The sequence below is a fragment of the Ochotona curzoniae genome, unplaced genomic scaffold (assembly GCF_017591425.1).
Source record: "Ochotona curzoniae isolate NIBS_2020 unplaced genomic scaffold, NIBS_Ocur_1.0 contig_3520, whole genome shotgun sequence".
In the NCBI taxonomy this organism is placed as follows: Eukaryota; Metazoa; Chordata; class Mammalia; order Lagomorpha; family Ochotonidae; genus Ochotona; species Ochotona curzoniae.
Genome location: NW_024465894.1, coordinates 20509561 through 20527668, shown reverse-complemented (window position 1 = coordinate 20527668; position 18108 = coordinate 20509561). Strand labels below are relative to the sequence as shown.

At 45.0% G+C, this 18108-nt stretch overlaps 1 protein-coding gene across 1 annotated transcript in view; it reads left to right on the top strand.

Annotated features, from left to right (window-relative positions):
- Nucleotides 1-18108, top strand: part of CFAP61 (cilia and flagella associated protein 61) — a 188566-nt gene that overhangs the window by 62991 nt on the left and 107467 nt on the right. Inside the window, exons 12-15 of the mRNA XM_040981267.1 lie at nt 31-170; nt 8526-8652; nt 11747-11824; nt 13657-13863. Coding sequence (XP_040837201.1) covers nt 31-170; nt 8526-8652; nt 11747-11824; nt 13657-13863 — 552 coding nt within the window. The remainder of the gene's footprint in view (nt 1-30; nt 171-8525; nt 8653-11746; nt 11825-13656; nt 13864-18108) is intronic.

The window sequence follows — 18108 nt, the reverse complement described above, 5'->3', positions numbered from 1 at the left end:
TCTGTGTGTCTGATTTTTGGCCATTGTTAGGACAAGAACTTCTGCATCATTTCTCTGCCCCCCCTCACCCCGGAATTCAACCTCATCCAGAACTTCGTGAAGGCCGTGCCCTTCGACAGCTGCACCCTCCAGCAGGATCTCTACGTCTTTAGTAGGGCTGGATTGCTCAAGTAAGCAGGCGCGTGTGTGGCCAAAGTGCCACAACTGGCAGTGAGACAGAAGGGCACAGGCATGCGTGCCCATCCTAAGTGAATCATTAGCTTTGGAAATTGCCTTTTATTCTGAGCAAAGGACTTGATCACACGATTTTAACTAGTGCATGCGGGGAAAGAGTAAGATGAAGAATAGATGTGTCCTGGGACATGCTAAGAAATAGCACGGCTGTGGCATAATCAGACAGATCCCAAAGTGTACCCAGCTGACCGAGTGCAGTGCAGCATGAGAGCCATCAGAGGCCTGATCTAGTAAGAGCATAGTGTGCAAATGCATGTGAGCATGTGTCTACATGCATCACAACAATGTACGTGTCCCAATCAGAGGGCGAGGAAATGTTAGTTTGTCAGTGACGGCACAAACAGATACCTTTAAAATGCTCAACAGTAAAATAGATTCCCAGGGGATTAAAGAGGCAGATGCAAATATTGAAACCATAACAACTTAGAAATGTATCCACAGTGCTAGATTGTGTGTGCCGTTCCTGGGAGTAAAAGGGTGAGCAGCCTGTTCCACACAAGTGTAAAAATTTTTTTTAAAAGATTTATTTATTTATTGGAAAGTCAGTTATACAGAGAGGAGGAGAGACAGAAAGGAAAATCTTCCGTCCAATGCGCAACGGTCGATGCTATGCCAGTCTGAAGCCAGGATCCAGGAACTTCTTCTGGGTATCTCACATGGATGCAGGGTCCCAAAGCTTTGGGCCATCCTTGACTGCTTTCCCAGGCCACAAACAGGGAGCTGGATGGGAAGTGGAGCTGCCGGGATTAGAACCAGCACCCACATGGGATCCCGGTGCGTTCAAGGTGAGGACTTTAGCTGCTAGGCCACGCCGCCGGGCCCAACAAGTGTAAAATTGCAGCCAGCTGAGACAGGAGGAGCCAGCAACAGGTGTGTGTGTTGTTGGGAGGTTTGGTCCAGTTAGAGGAAGGTCTGTTGGGGAAGATGTGTGTATGGATCGCTATAGGACAATCGTGCAAGAAGATTGGTCTTATTATGTCCCAAAAGGTTTCTAAAGAAAAGATGAAAAGAAAAAAAATGAAGATCTTCCTTGCCTTTTAAAGTTTTTGACCACACTCAAAAGCAACTAACAGAGATTTTTTTGGTTAAGATTTATTTATTTATTTATTTATTTAAGAGGTAGATTAGATTTATGGAGATAAGGAGAGACGGAAAGACCTTCCTTCCACTAGTACACTTCCCAAATGGCCTCAGTGGCCAGAGCTGAGCGGATCCAAGGCCAGAAGCCAGGATCCTCTTCCAGGTCTCCCACATGGGGCAGGGTCCCAAGGCATTGGGTCATCCTCTACAGCTTTCCCAGACCACAAGCAGGGAGCTGGATGGGAAGTAGAGCAGCCAGGACATGAACTGGCGCCCATATGGGATCCTGACATGTGCAAGGTGAAGATTTAACCACCAAGTCATTGCGCTGGGACCTAACAGTAATTTACAGTAATTACTGCAGGTAAAAGAGTGGTATATTTGATGTAGCAGGAACTTTAAGGAATCACACACCACCCAAGCAGGAAATCTAGCACAGCAAAGCCAGACTGCACATGCAAGAAGTCAAAAAGTCCACAGGTATTTAAAAGTATTGGTTGCCTAATCAGAAGAAAGTGAAGCAATAACAAGACATTGATTTTGGTCAATTGGCAAGAATTAAAATGTAGAAATGCTCAATTCTAATGTGTTATAGTATCATTTCATGACATTTCAAAAGAACGCTAAAATAGCTTATACCTTTGACCTTCAGCACCATTGCTAGAAATCTAAGAAGTAAATCAGAATGCATGTGAAAACTAATGCTCTGTGAATTTTAAAGTAGTGATCATACCCTCTATTTGCAAAAGCAAGAAAACATGCATGACTCAGAGTACTTGATAGTCAACAAATGTTCAGTGTAGGCTAAACAAACAAAAAATAAAACCAAAAAAATCAACATATAAAGCAGTATTTGAAAATGATCTCCTACACAAAGAGAGACATATCTTCTATCCTCTGGTTCACTCCCCAAATGGCTGCTGGGTCTGAGGCAGGACATAGGCAGGAATTTGGAACTCCACTAGATCTGCCACAAAGATGACAGGGACCGAAGTACTGGAGCCATCTGCTGCTGCTTTCCAGGTCAGCTGGAAAGTGGATTGAAAGTGGAACAGCTGGGACTGCAGCCTGAACTCATATGGGATGCCAGCTCTGGGACTCAAACCAGTAGCTGCTTAAGCTGCTATGCTACAACTGCAGCATCCTTTTACATGTTTAAAATGTCGATTAATGGTGAGGGTGCTTTCACTTGGAAATGGAGCAAACCCCAAATCACAGTGACTTCAGCCATCAGGAAGTCCTTGGCTTACTCAGGTAGGAAGCCTGAAGACAAGATAGGCTGAAAGATCTTCATTGTCTTGGGTCTTGGGCCTGTTGGCTCTCCCCGCTGCCTGCTCCCACATCCACACCATTCCAGAACTGGCTTCCATCACACTCGCAGCTGTCTGCTGGGGTGCAGGCTCACAGACTGTGCCTGTGATCAAGAGAGCACTGGCCCATGGGGACTGTTCTTTCCCAGAGGCCCTCACTGCTGCTCCTTGTTCATTAGCTGAAACCCAGAGCCTTGACAGTGTCCATGTGGTGGCCTCATTCGGAGTGCCAGGGAGAGAGAGGGAGGGAAGACCCAGAAACCTTGCTCTCTTGTGACCTGGGCCCCAGTTGGAGCAGAGGAAGGTAGGAAGTGCCTTCTGTTGTGTGCAGCAGAGAAGGGCAGGTGTGGAGAATCCAGAAGGTGAGAGGATTAGAAGACCTGAGCTGGAAGAAGAGCTGCCAACCTTCCCAGCCACACAGGAGAGGCGGTTGCTGGGAAGGTGTGGGGCTTCAACACCTGTGATATATTTTTTAATCCCATAATTAAAAATAAAGAAATAAATGGGTCTCATGCTTCTCAGTTTTTGCTTCACTTCAGTTGACATTTGGAATGAATGATTCCTGCTCTTAAGTTTGGTTGCTTTAAATTCCATGACCTCACATCTGGTCTCACGCCTAATTTTGTTCTTCTTCCCTCGGGAAATTATATTTGTGTCAGTCATCTGCCCTCAGGCCACGCTGGTGAGCACTGGGACAAATAACTCATTCCATTGTTAAGGTGGCTACTTCTTCTGTCAACAGAGTCCATGCCCAGGGTCCCCTCCCTCAGCCCAGCACCATTTGCTCCTAAGATGAGAACATCTACTGATGATCATGCCAATTTTTGTGTTAAATATGGATACATTCAGTGCTGCCTTTAAAAAAAATTGTATTAATCTTACTTGAAAGAGTTACAGAGAGAGAGAAAGAGGAATCTTCCATCTATTGGACCACTCCCCGGAGGCCACAGACACCAGAGCTAGGCTGAGCCAAAGCCAGCAACCAGGAGCTTCTTCTGGGTCCAAGAACTTAGGCCATCCCCTGCTTCTTTCCCAGACCATCAACAGGGAACTGAATGGGAAGTGGAGCAGCTGGGATGAGAACCAGTGCCCGTGTAGGATGCCAGCTCTACAAGCAGAGGATTAGCCTGATATGGCACCATGCAGATCCTCCCTTCTTTTCTTCTTCGCCTCCTCTTTCCTCCTCTCCTTTTCCTTCCCTTCCTCTGCCATCCCGTGCTTTTTTTTTTTTATACACACTTTGACTTCACAGCATGGTCTCTAGGGTGTTTCCCACTCAATTTAATGTCAGTGGGTGGTGTAAGGCTTCCTTTTTGTTTCCTGCCACGTGCCCATCCTGAATCTTCCTGTTGGCATCCTCTTGCTAACTCACCAGCAAAGGACACCTTTGAGTGCCCTGGCCACTCCTTCCATCTGGCTGCCCTTCCAAACTGTGCTGAATTATTCCTCCAACTATTATCTTTTGTGCTGGAAGTTATTTTCTATAAGTGAATACTGGTGAGTTAAAATGACACAGCCTGTTGTCATCTTAGCCCAACAAAGGCCCGGGTGGTCGGCCTCTAAATGACCCTTCCCCTCGAGGTGTTTGTTTTCCGTGTTCTACTGTTCACTGATACCTCTTGGAGGCCCATTTTGTTACACAGAATATTCTAGTGGTGTCAATACTCTGCACCACCTGCTTTCAGTCACAATCCTTGGATAGAACCCAATAGAAACATCATTTAAAAAAAAATTGTAGTTTTGCCTGTACTGCTTTATTTGCCTGTTTAAGATGAAATGAGGATTCCACAGGTGCTGCATGAGCCCATTACATAGCTCACACCTTTGGATTTCAGCAGACTCAGGTTACTTTTGTTAGCATGTATTAATATCAAAAATTCATTCCACTTTATTTTCTTGCAAGGCAACCTGACCATACCACACATGGATACTTGTAGGTGTCTTATCTCATTTGCCTTGGAGTTGAAAAGGTCGGCATGAAACAGTCATGCCAGGTGCCTGGCCTGGGAAGGTGGGCATCAGGTGTGCATGCCCGTGTGGCCACCGTCTTTTGCAGGCATTCCACATCAGAAGTCTGATGTGTGAACATGCAAGGCAACTTGGTTTCTTGGCTGCTTATGTGATCCAGTGTGATCCAATGTCGTGATAGGTGTTGGTGCCATTTTCATAGATTCTTAGTGAAAATCCCTCCTCTTTATGATTAGGAGCCTAGGTAAGGAACAGCTGGCTGCCAGCAGTTCAGCAGTAAGCACCGTCTCCTTTGGATGGATGCACACGGGAATGCCACCCTTTACTCCGTTCACTTTCCTAGATGCTCTTCAAATGCATCAGCGAAACAGCCAGGACATACACCTGTCACTGTGCTTCTGATAATTTTCATAATCTTTCAGGTTTTTTGTTTGTTTGTTTGTTTTGCTGTAGATCGCCTCTGCGATCTCATTCCAGTTAAAGCCAAAACAAGCAGGCTGCTGTTGCTGGTACCTGATAGTAGAGGCAGCAGTGTGTACAACAGACACCTTGCCTTGGAGTCTGCAGGCAAAGGAAAAGGTCTCCTGGGGACAAGCCTACATTCTGCTCTCTGAGCTGAGTAAAAAGTGTCTGCTGTTAGAGGCCAGTGTGGACATGCAGGCTAATACCACCATTGCTAGCCAGTGAAGACATTGCGGGCTGCTTATCAAGAGGAGGCTGAGTTTGGACCCAGATCCCTGGAAGGATGGAACTGTGGGTGGCATGATATGGTGTAGAAGACTTCTACATAGTTCTCACTTGGGGTATGAATTTGGATTAAACTAATCTAAATTCCCTTCAGTGTTTAGAATCTTTTGTCTGATGCCAGGTTTGAAGAGAGAGAGAGAGAGATGTTGAATTCTACCAGTATGATGGCCAGTTATTCAAATTCCTCTTATAACTATACACAGATGTTCTGCAGTTGTATTGTTAGATGCCTGCAGATTTGATCTTCTTAGTGAATTTTTGCTTTTATCATCAAATAAAGACCTTCCCTGTCATAATGCTTTGGCTTTAAGAGCTAATTCACCTAATGTTTATGTATGGTTGTGCCAACTTATTTGGTTGTTGGTTTCTATTTCTTTCTCCTTTTCAAGTTTCCACACATACATACATAAACATATATTCGCACATATTTACACACAAATATATACATATATTACTATTGAGATGTAATTCACATATATACTATATAATATATATTAATATATTGCCTATGATGCTATAATATATATAATAACTTTTTGAAGATGCTATTCACACACTATTCAGTTCACCCATAAAGTGCACAATCCAGTGATTTTTAGAGTGCTTAAAGTATTGCACAACAATTAATTCTATTTGATTCCAAAGCGCTTTCACTACTTCACAAGATACATACACTCCAGTTCTCTCCTTCCCCAAACCCCTGACAAACACTGATTTACTTTTTTTTCCAAGGATTTATTTTATTTTTATTGCAAAATTAGATATACAGAGAGGAGAGATAGAGAGGAAGATCTTCCATCCGATGATTCACTCCCCAAGTGACAGCAACTGCCGGTGCTATGCTGATCAGGAGCCAGGAACTTCCTCTAGGTCTCCCACGCGGCTGCAGGGAGACCTTGGGTTGTCCTCGACTACTTTCCCAGGCCACAGGCAGGGAGCTGGATGGGAAATGGAACTGCCAGGATTAGAACCAGTGCCCATACGGGATCCTGGCATGGTCAAGGCGAGGACTTTAGCTGCCACAATAGGCTAGCACACCAGGCCCAACACTGATCTGCTTTTAAAACATTTAGTATGTATGGAATTCTGTCATAATGGTCTTTTGTGTAGAGTCCCCTTTAGTGAGCATACTGTGTAAGTTTTACTCATGTTTGAGCCTGTATTAATATTTCATTTTCTTTTATGGTTGAATAGTATTCCATTGTTGTATATGCATTCATCAGCTTAGCATTTGTCAGCAGATAGAAATACAGGTTGTTTCCATCTTTTAGGCTATATGAGTAACACTGCTATGAACATTCATGTACAATGTTTTGTATAACCACATGTTTTTAATCCTCTCGAATATTTTCCAGTACATTTATGGTGTTGTCTTTATATGTGTGCATTTACATCTTCAGATTAGATTAGAATGTGCCATGTCAGAACCAAGTACTTTTGCTTAAAAATTACTTGTAAAACACATCATCTTTTTAACCTGGTCATTATCGATGTAGATTATTCTTTGCAATTAAGGAAACATGCTTTCAAATCTCTGTACTGATAATTCCTTGATTAGAAATTGCTCAGGTTATTTTACTTTGTTGACCTTAGGAAGAGTGTCACTGTGCTTATTTAGTTCATAATGAATGAAGAGAGAGAATTCAATGCAAAACCAGATACATAACCTGTGGAACCTATTACACAATGAAAGTGTGGGGCTCTGACCGGGGCTGGGAAATGGACATTCCCTCCCATGTGCCCTCTGTCCCAACCCTCAGCAGACAGGCCAGCTCCAAGGGCTTGCAGCACACTGTCATCCAGATGGGAAGTAGGCAAGAGGCTCACACCGAGTGTGTGGCTGAATAATATCACCTCCCTGGCTTCCCAGGGTGGGTCTGGCCACCCCTGTGTTATGAACAGAGGTTCCAGGGGTCCCGTGCCTAACCCCAATCCCTCTCCATGCTCCGTGTCCAGAACTGCACTGGGGTTAGGGCTGATGGCCTGGCGGACCCTCACCTTCAGCCCCCAGTCGGGGCAACCCATTTGTCACCTCTGCTAAAAGGAGGTGGCAGTAGGGGGGAAAGAAGCCCCATGAAACCCACAGTATCTGGAACACAGAGCAGATGGGAGGGAAGCTATCGCACAGAGACAGTGAGAGATGAGAAGGGTTACAAGAGAGTCAAGGTTCCAAGTTCCAGGTCATGCTCACTCAGTTTTACTCAAAAAATCAGGGACCTGTGCAAGGACTCAACATGACTAATCCTCCATCTTCAAGTACCAACATCCCATATGGACACTTGTTCTAGCCCTGGCTGCTCTACTTCCAACCCAACAACCTGCATAGGACTTGAGAAAGCAGCGGAGAATGGCTCAAATCCTTGGGCTCTGGCACCCACATGGGAGACCCAGAAGAAGCTTTGGCCGTTGTAGCCATTTAAAGAATGAACTAACAGACAGAAAATCTTTCTCTCTGTAAATCTGCCTTTCCAATAAAAATCCCCTCAAAATCAAGGATAAGATTATTATGAATTAAGGCAGTGATCTCAGAACATCAAATCTGCAGTGTGAGGCACCTCTGGACAGCTCCCTCGGGCACACACTCATGAACCCAGTATAATTTCTTAGCACTGCTTATACATCTGGGAGAGTTATTGGCTCTACATATGGAATAAATATGGAATAAAGCATGATGGTGAACATTTTAAATTAAACGCACTTGAGGTGTCACTGTGTCGTCTTTAATGGTTCATGGTATTGTCAGTGACTTTTAAGTTCCATTTTGCAATTGTGAATGTGTTTTCAAGGTTTCTAGAAACAAATGACTTCTATAGTTAATCAAGCCTCGCTGCTTTATACAGGTAGGGTTTTCAAAAAGTTTGTGGGAAGCAGAATTGAAAGAAAAGTCTGTTTTGTGCAAAAAAAAAAAAAAGTATAGATGCATATGAGTTGTTCAGAAAATCCATTGAACAGGTCATGGTGTTACAAATAGTGCATGGATTTAAAAAATGTGGACAGCAAAAATAAACTTTTCATTTGATTCCATTTTCCATGAACTGTTTATGGAGTCCTCATGCATGTTGCTGGATAGTATTTTATGTACATGTAATAATATGTTACAATTCTGTCTCCATCTTGGGGAGAATATATCGTTCTATCGTTCAGTGCTATAACCTAAAAAGACAGTGTGCTTGTCTCCTGCCGCAGGTCCATTGAAATAAGACTGGCTGCCCTGAGGGATACTCCTGGTGTGGAAAACCTTGTCAGGACCCTCCTGCTGAGCAGGAGCCTTCTGGAAGATCTGGCCCAATACAACGAGGCTCGCCGAGATCCTGTAAGCACCTGCTGGGAGCAGACCAACATGGGAGCATCCGGGGTTCTCTGGTGGTCTCAAGGGTAGCTGTTGGATACTCCTTTAAAAGCCTGAAACCTAGAAGTTACATTCCAGGGTGTTTGTTCCTTTTTTTTTTTTAAGGTTTATGCATTTATTTGTTTATTTTGAGAAATTTGTTTTTATTTGAAAGGTCGAATTTTAGAGAGAAGGAAAGACAGATCATCCATCCACTGGTTTACTTCCCAAATGGCCACAACGGCCAGAGCTGGGCCACTCAGGAGCTTCTTCCAGGTCTTCCACCTGGCTACAAGGCCCAGGGACTTGTGCTCTCCTCTGCTGCTTTCCCAGCTCATTAGAAGGGAGCTGGATCAGAAGTGTACCCACTGGGACTCGAACCAATGCCCGTGTGGATTGCTGGCACTGCAGGTGGAAGCTTAGAATTGCCATACCACTATTGCCATTTATTTGAAAGGCAGAGTTTACAGAGAAAGAGGGAAAGAGAAAGAGAAAGATATTTCATCCTCTGGTTTGCTCCTCAAATGGCCTTAATGATCAGGAATGGGCAAAGCTCACACCAGGAGCCAACAACTTCCAGGTCTCCCATGTGGGTGCATGGGTCCAACCACCTGAGCCATCCCCTGCTGCTCTCCCAGGCACATTAGCAGGGAGATGGGTAGGAAGTGGAACAGCTAAAACATGAGATGGCACCTCTATGCAGTGCTGCTTACTGTGCCACAGTGCCAGCCTGCAAGGCATTCCTTCTAGAGAAGCGAGACCTTGGACATAGATTGGCCCAGGTTCCCTTCAGCAGGTGAGTGGCTGCATGGTGGCATTTGCATGCCAAGGAGTACTACTCAGTAGTGACAAGCATCACCTGTGTTTATGTCTCCAGAAAAGTGCCCCAGTGTAAGAAAAGCCAACTCCTGTATGTACTGTGTGATTTCACCTGGATGGCTTCTGGGATGAAGCCATTAGAACCACATGTTAGAAATACAGAGCAGATTGTTGCCTGGAGCTTCAAAGCCCGGGAGGGAGCTGAACATGGCTGTGAAAACGTAGCCCAGGGACACTGTGTCAGGACTAGAGAGGTGCCTATCCCGATGCCAGGGGCACTGTGATCCTAGAGGACTGCACATGCACACAGCTACATGGTTACCAACACAAGTGGAATTTGATATATACACACTCTTCTGCTAGCTGTATCACACTCTAGTTTTTTTGCAAAATGTTACAGGTAGAAGATACCGGGTAAACTGAGCAAGGATTTTACATATCTCTTAGAACTGCATGCAAATCTATAGCCTCACTTAAAATGTCAGTATAAAAAAGGAGAGAAAAAAAGGTTAGTTTTATTGAAGAATATACTTGAAGAAGCAATAAGACTGTTAACTTTTGTGAAGGCCCAGCTCAAGTCCATGTACACCTGGCATTTGAGTCTGGCACAATGAGAAACATGTGTGACGCATTTCAGCGGCATCTTGAATCAGGTGTATTGTTACAAGAAAAAGAAAACTGTCTTCAGTTGTTGGAGGGTTGGCTGCTGAGGCAGCTGTGTCTTCATGGGACCCTGTTTTTACTTGAAAGGACAACCAGCAGGCAAAATGTTGTCATGTTGCATTTGGATAGCTGGCAGACACTTGGAAAAATGAAAGAGATGAGTTTGTAAATCCCAGACAGCAACTGACAGCTTTTGTTCTCTGATAAAATCCAAACTTCTGAGAAAAAAAAATCATAATGGGACGGCCAGTGTCTGTCCTTGGTGAGTTTGACTTCTCAATACTTATATGATTTTTATTAATTTTTGATGAGACAGGTGGTGATATTAACCAGGGTGCTGTTTGACATTTTGTGATGAAATGGGTCAACATTTGGAAAATTTGCTTAGCTTCTGAACCAGTATTTTCTAGATAAAAATGCACAGTGAAGCAAAAGCATGCACAGGTAAAGAGATTCATTCAGAGTACAAAATAGACTACTGATTTTTTTTTGAAAAAATATTTTATTATTTTACTTGAAAGTGTTGAGAGAGATCCCCTATACACTGGATCATTCCCCTGGTGGTCTCAACGGCCAGAACTATAAGCAGGAATCTGAATTGGAAATGGAGCAGCTGGGACTAAGCCAGCGCCCATGTGGGATGCTGGCACTACAGAGAGGGGATTAGCACACTACAGCACCAGACCAGTGAATTTTAACATAGTGGTGTACCCCAAATTCACTGACGTGGTTCCAGGTGTGACATTGCTGTCTGTGCCCAAAATGTTGCCACTTGCTGATTTTTGCCGAAGTGTCAGAGTATCTGTAATTATCTAAAGAGGCTATTGAAATACTTCTCCCATCTCCAGTTGCATGTCTTTCTGAAGACAGCAATTTTTTTCCGTATATTTTAACCAAAACAACATGTTGCAACAGATGGAAGTACAGAAGCAGATAGGAGAATCCAGCGATCTTTCATTAAGCCAGACATGAAAGAGATTCTCAAAAATCCAGAGCAATGCCACTCTTTCAAATATTTTTGTTGTGAAAAAATGTGTTTATTTTAACTAATAATACAATTTATTAGCATGAAATGTACTGTCATTTATAAATGAAGCAAAAAGTGTGAAATTTTGCTTTAATCAAAAAATGGAACAAAAGTCAAAATAATAATTTTCCGCTCAGAATTGCTATTTCAGAGACTAGCTTTAGACACTACAAACATAAACCAAAGCTCTTTGGAATCTTCAGCATAGGGGTTCTTGAGGTCCTACAATTTGAGAATCACTAAAGAAGCCAGATTCTGAGTGCAGAAAAGGGACTAGGGTTTGAGTCAGGTTCCTTCCTTGGCAGGAGGATCTCTGGGCAAGTTGCTCAGCCTCCCAAGCCTTGTTTGCTCATACACAAAGCAGATGCAACAGCAGAACTGACCTCAGAGGGTTGGGTGTCGATGGATGGGACCCACAGGGAGGGCATTGTGTTCAAAGACCATCCTGGTAGGTGCTGGCTCTGTCATTGCCATTTTGCAATTAGTGGTAAAAGCCACTGCGGACGGCTGGCAAACGTGTGGGGAGTGATGTTTGTGTAGGGATCTCCAAATGCATACTTATTTTTTCAGGATGGAACACCTCTGCAGGCATTCGTGGCCGAAGTTGCAGAAGAAATTGTTGGTATTGCTGTGATCAGAAACGAAATGGTAAGTGGCAAGATTAACCTTGATCTCTGGGTGGTGCCTGGCACCTCAGGAGTTGGCATGCAGTGCCCCCTCTGCAGGTCTGGTGCTTCCTCAAAGTGGAGGCTCCTCCCTTTGAAGCATGTAGTCATAAGCATTGCTTGCATCCTATTTGGAAACCTTTCGGTTATTTTTTGCAGCCTAAAATGAGTAAAATATTGCAAAGAATGGAGGAAACTTCCTCACCCTGAAAACTCAAGTAATCGGCCACTTTGTGTATACTTAAACATGTGCACGCACGTGTGTGTGAGTGTGTGTGTGTGTCTGCCACTGGTCACTCCGCAGGGCTACTATCATTAGGCATTTATCCTTTCCAGTGTCCTTCCTTGCACTCACTGATCTCCAGAAAGGATTAGCCTAGGGGGTCAAGTTTTTCTTGCCAGGCAAAGCTGCCTGCAAGGTAGAACTGCCTAGCGTGTTTTTTTTGTGTCCACAATTTCAAAAAAGCATTTTAGGTTTTGTTTGTTTATTTCTTTTTTTTAAGATTTATTTTTATTATTTTTTATTGGAAAGACGGATATACAGAGAGGAGAGACAGAGAGGAAGATCTTCCGTCCCATGATTCACTTCCCAAGTGAGCGCAACAGCCGATGCTATGCCAATCCGAAGCCAGGAAACTCTTCCAGGTCCCCCACGCGGGTGCAGGGTCCCAAAGCTTTGGGCCATCCTTGACCGCTCTCCCAGGCCACAGGCGGGGAGCTGGAAGGGAAGCGGGGCTGCCGGGATAGAACCAGCGCCCATATGGGATCCCAGGCGTGTAAGGCGAGGACCTTAACCTCTGCGCGTTGTTGCTTTTGTTTTAAGGAATTGGGGGTGGAAGGGCAGTTAGCCGCACATGCCCATCTGTTTTGGGCAGATCAACTCTGTTGGCTCTTGACTTTGCAGTGGTCGCTGTCAGGTTTTACCCTGTTGCTGGTTCCATTTTATCAGGAAGAGATGTCTCCTGGATCATTAAGAAAGTCCTAGGGTGGCAAGGCCATTACAGGGTCTCTGTGGTTGAAAAATGGTCGGAATTGTGCTGTGGGCACAACCTCTGGCGTGACAGCCTGAACCTCATTTCCCCTGTGCCTGCTAGCAGAAGCCGAGAAGGCCAGGGAGCTTGAGGGGCGTGGGCACAGATGTCACAGTGCATCTCCCAATTTCTCTTCTTCAAAGTGTGCTTTCGCTGTGGAAAACAAGAAGAAATGGACGTCAGTGTTTTTCAGTCTGTTACAGGATCTGATGTTTCTGAAATATGTGTACTTGCAGTCCTCAGTGGGCAGGAATGAAGTTTCCTGTCATCAGAGAGAGAGTCACTGTCGCTTCGGATTGCACCCCTCCTTCCCCTCCCTGGGCAGTGTGCATGATGAGGTGGGTGGGGAGGTAAAGCAGGACAGGGCAGAAACGATGTGTGATCAGCAGAGGTGAGCCCCTGGTGCCCAGGGCAGTGTGGGGCGACAAAGGGTGGGACCAGTGCTGGGCCTTTGGGAACCATGCGCCCCAGATTTCCTTTCACATGTAAATACTCACCAGCCCCCTAAACTAGCTTCAACTGCATAAAAACATTGTTCATCACAGAATGGCCCAGACGAGGCCGTCTCCCAGCCATGTGCCAGTCCAAGCATGTGCACTGTTGGACGGTACCTTCCCAAATGGCTGAGAGTCCAGGAAGCACCAGGCTAACAGTGAGAATGACGTGGTAAATGACAGGAGAGAAACACACTTGTCTTGCTATTGTTGTGCAGTAGTGCAGTCAGCCGTGTGGCAGAACACATGTGTAGCTGGTCTCACACCTCTTTCCCTGACTCTCGCCGTAGGACATAGAGTACATCCGGTCACACTACAACATTGAAGATTTCATCTACTTCAGTCACCACCAGCGAGAAGAGCACGGGCACTTGTACCACTTTGCCCTGAACCCCATCTTCCGGCACTACACAAAGTTTTTTCTAAAGGAAATCCTTCGCTTAGGCTACAAGTCATGTCTCTACTACCCGATTTATCCACAGAGCAGAGAAGGCAAGGTGAGGGCGTGTGGTGACCCGGTTTCCCAGCAGGGTGCCTGTGGGTGGGAGATTGCATTTGGCCTCTTCCTTGTTGGGTGGGTTTTTATTATAACAGGGACCTAGATTTTCAGCAGCCCCTTGGAGTTCGGCCTTTTTCTTAGGCTACAAAGCCCAGAAAGCTCTGAATTTCTAAGACGGTCACAAATGACATAACTAATAGAGCAATTTGTTGGCTTTTCCATATTGACAAAACAGAAACTGAAAGCTTTGCAAAAAAACACAAAAAGGGCCCTTAAGAAACATGAAAATCAGGTTTTTCTTACAATGGAGTGCCAAAATGATCCTGCTGTGTTCCCTGAGGTGAGGGACTTTGAGAAAAGGACCCACAGGATAGATGATTTCTGTTCTGTAAGATTAGTGTGGCTCTCACGGCATTCCAACTAAGTATTATAAGTTCCCCATGAAAGTGATGGCTAGAGATGGGGCTGTGCAATCTCACTGTAAGCTTTGTGTAGTGAAGACCATGGACACTCCATACGGTACTTATTCTACTTACATGGAGTGATAGTGTTGTGATCAACATGCATTGCGTGCACGCTGTAGCTCTGCTACCTGCACAGCTAGCAAGCACTGTTGTCTTCCTGCCTTACCCCTTTACACGCCTCCCTAGCTAAGCTGACATGTTTGACCATGAAGGATGAGGTGCTCTTTTGTCTTGTTCGGAGCTGGTTCCCCAGTGCCTAGAAATCACTAACACACACACACACATTCTACTTAACCACACACCTACATTCACTCCTCAAATGGCCATATGACTGTGACTGGCTCAGGCCAAAGCTAGGAGCCTGGAACTTCATCCAGGTTTCCCACTTAGGTGCAGGGGCCAAGGACTTGGGCCGGCTTATGCGACTTCCTCAGGCACATTAGCAGGGAGCTGGATTGGAAGTGGAACAGCTGGTACTCCAACAGGCACTCATGTGTTGGTATTGCTGGCAGCAGCAATGTCCTAACTTGCTGGACCACAATGCCAGCCTCCGTTTATTTGATTTTTTTTTTAACTGAACAATCTGAAGTGTGTTTGTACATATATATATATATAACAATAATTTTGCCAATGTGTCTTATTTAGTAACAGCATTTTGAAACATTGTGGAGAAAATAGGGCAAGAAAAAAAACATAAGATTTTCACCGAGATGTAGTCTCTGGGGATTTTTTTCTTCTAATCAAAGGGCAGTACGGCTGTCTGGCCTAGTAGTTAACGAGTCATCTAAGATGCTGGCATCTCACAGTAGAGTCCCTCAGTTCCACACTAGCCTCCCATTCCTGACTCCAGCTTCCTGCTGATGCAGACCCGGGAGGCAGGGGTGATGATTCAAGTGATGAGGTTCCTGTCACCCACATGGGAGACCTGGACTGAGTTCCAAATCTCCAGCCCCTGCCAGTGTAGTCATGAGGAGTGACCCAGCAGGTTGGAGATCTCTCTTTTTTCTCAAATAAATATATTTTCTGTAAATGCAGCGTGATAGCAATGCAGTTGCTCTAGATTTGAACTTAATGAGAAAGGAAAGATCAGTTTTGGAAAGATCAATTTTGCTGGAAAACTCTGGTCTTGCCTAATTTCACTTTTGTGTTTGGCCAGATGCCAGTTGTGTGACCGTCCGAGTGTGGTATTGAATGCTTAGATTTTATTCATAATGTTGCCTCAATGTGCTGGGTTGGAGAGAATCCATGTGTTACTATTAAAACAACATCTTATGCAGCTTGTAGAGTGTTCATATAATTATCAGTGGTATAGAATGGAGAATATATTATGCTGTATGTTGTAGGTGGTAGAAAAACATTTGGAAACAGAGTTTCTTGCAGTCTGCACTTGCAGTTGATTCACACATATACATTTCAAACAAGTGTCAGCACTAGTTCCTTTGGGTTTCCAAATTTGGCTGTTAAGTCCCCAGTTGACTGCAGTGAAGTTGAAATTTTTTGGCTGGCACTCATGCCACTCATAATTTTCTTCACACCTCCCTGCAAGTGGGTGTTCAAGGGTACTTATGAAGGTTTGTGGAGGATCAGCCTTGTGGCATATCAGGTTAAGCCACTGCCTGCCTTGCTGGCATCCCACATGGGCACCATTTCGAGTCCCAGTTGCTCCACTTCAGATATAGCTTCCTGCTAAGGCATCTGGAAAACAGAGGAATATAGGCCAAATTCTTGGGTCACTGCACCCATATGGGAGACCTGGAAGAAGCTCCTGGCTGCTGGCTTTGGCCCATTCCAGTTCAGTCCCCAGCCACTGTGGTCATTTGGGAGCATGAACCAATGATGGAAGATTCTTTCTCACTCTCACTCTGTCTTGGTAACTCTGCATTTCAAATAAATAAGCAGTTTTTTTTTTAAAGAAGGTCTGTGAAAAAGTGACATTAAAAGATTATTTTGGTGCAGAAAAATGAAAATCCATGTATCTTTTTTCATAATATGCATTTTCCATGAATTTTCTGAGGACCCCTTGCTAAGACAACTCACAGTCACAAAGGCAGAACTATGGAAGTTATGGCACAGCAGGTTAACCCACAGCCTAGGATGCACACATCCGTATCAGAACGCTGGTCCAAATCCCAGCGCTTCCACTGATGATCCAGATTCCTGCAAATTCATCCTGGGAGGCAGCAGATCACGGTGCACAGGCTTGGGCCCTGACACGCACGTGATGGATGTGGATGCAGTTATCAGCTTCTGGCTCTGACCTAGCTCAGCCGTGGATGTTGGGGGCATTCAGAGAGCAAACCAGGAAAAGGATGATCCTTCCATGTGTGAGTGTGTTGTACTAGATCTTTCAAATAGATGAAAATAAAGAAATATGCATAAAGTTTTAAAAAAGCAGAACAGTGGCTCAGAATTTCTGGACTCTGTTTCTTAGTTTGTGAAGTCAACAGCGGAGGTTTACAGAAGCCCTGGGTAGGAGACCCTGGGGATGCCTCGGTTTTTCCCAGAGCGGCTGACGTAGACACGTCTTGCTTGAGCCTTGCTCTCTATGAAGATCCATCCAACCGCAGTTCCACTTTCCTTCCTGTGCTTTCCAGCCTACATTTCAGGAAATGGACTATCGGTTTGAGATGCTCAGTTTACCTTTATTTATTTATTTATTTATTTATTTTTTAAAGATTTATTTGCTGACTTGAAAGAGTTACAGAAAGAGGGATGAGAGTGGGGTGGGAAGAGAGAGATCTTCCATCTGCTGGTTTAGTTCCCAGATGGTTGCAATGGCCAGGGCCGGGCCAGGCCAAAGCGAGGAACCAGGAGCTTCTTCCAGGTCTCTCAGCAGGGACCCAAGAACGTTGTTGGTTTTCCGCTTCCTTTCCCAGACTGTTAGCAGGCAGTTGGATCGTAAGTAGAAGTAAGATGTCAGCATTGCCTGATGGAGGCTTTACCTGCTCCGCCACAATGCCAGCCTGCATCCTCCTGAGGACTGCACAGCAGCAACGCTCCCAGCTGGCTTTACCCAAAACCCTAAGATTTCATCAGTGTGTGAAAAATGAAGCTCACCGGGATCAGTTTCCTCTGCCAAGCTTCAAAGCAACCTGCAAACAGCTAATATTTAAAGCGTTTTTCTGAAACGTGGCTTATCCTAGTCCATCTCACCCAACGTAAAGCCAGCTGATTACTTAGTGTTAGAGCAGTGGCGCGCCCTTCTTGCCCCACACCCATGTCCACTTTCCGGGGCCACCCGCTTGCTTGACGGCACTCATTTTTCCAACAGCCGAGTGGTTGGAATCTCCGGGAGTCACTTCTACAAACCAGGAAGCTTCTTGCAGCTGCTCGGAGCTGCCCCCTCGATGACATTTTATCTGCTTCTCTTCTCAGAACCGGCTCGTGCCAAACACTCAAAGGTTAACAGGACGCAGATAACACAGCTTAATGGGGTCAGCCTCCAGCCGACTCTGATCACCGCTGAGAAGGGTATCCTCCTGGGGAGAATACTTGTACTGAAAAATCCCATAAACCAAACCACTTGTTTATCCGTCATTCCCACAGAGATAGTAATGTAATTACTCTCGTAATTATCTTCATTAGTGTCAGGCATTATCTACAATTCATTCCTCCGCTCACGAAGAGTATGTTTGTTTATCTGCCGGGTTTTTTTTTTTTCCTTCCCCCCTCCCCTCTCCGGACTTGGCTGCGCGCAGGGTTCTGTATTTGTAAAGCAGCACGCGGCCATCTGTGCCGCTGCCTCTGCCTGACATTCTCTCCCCTAAAATACAGATTGC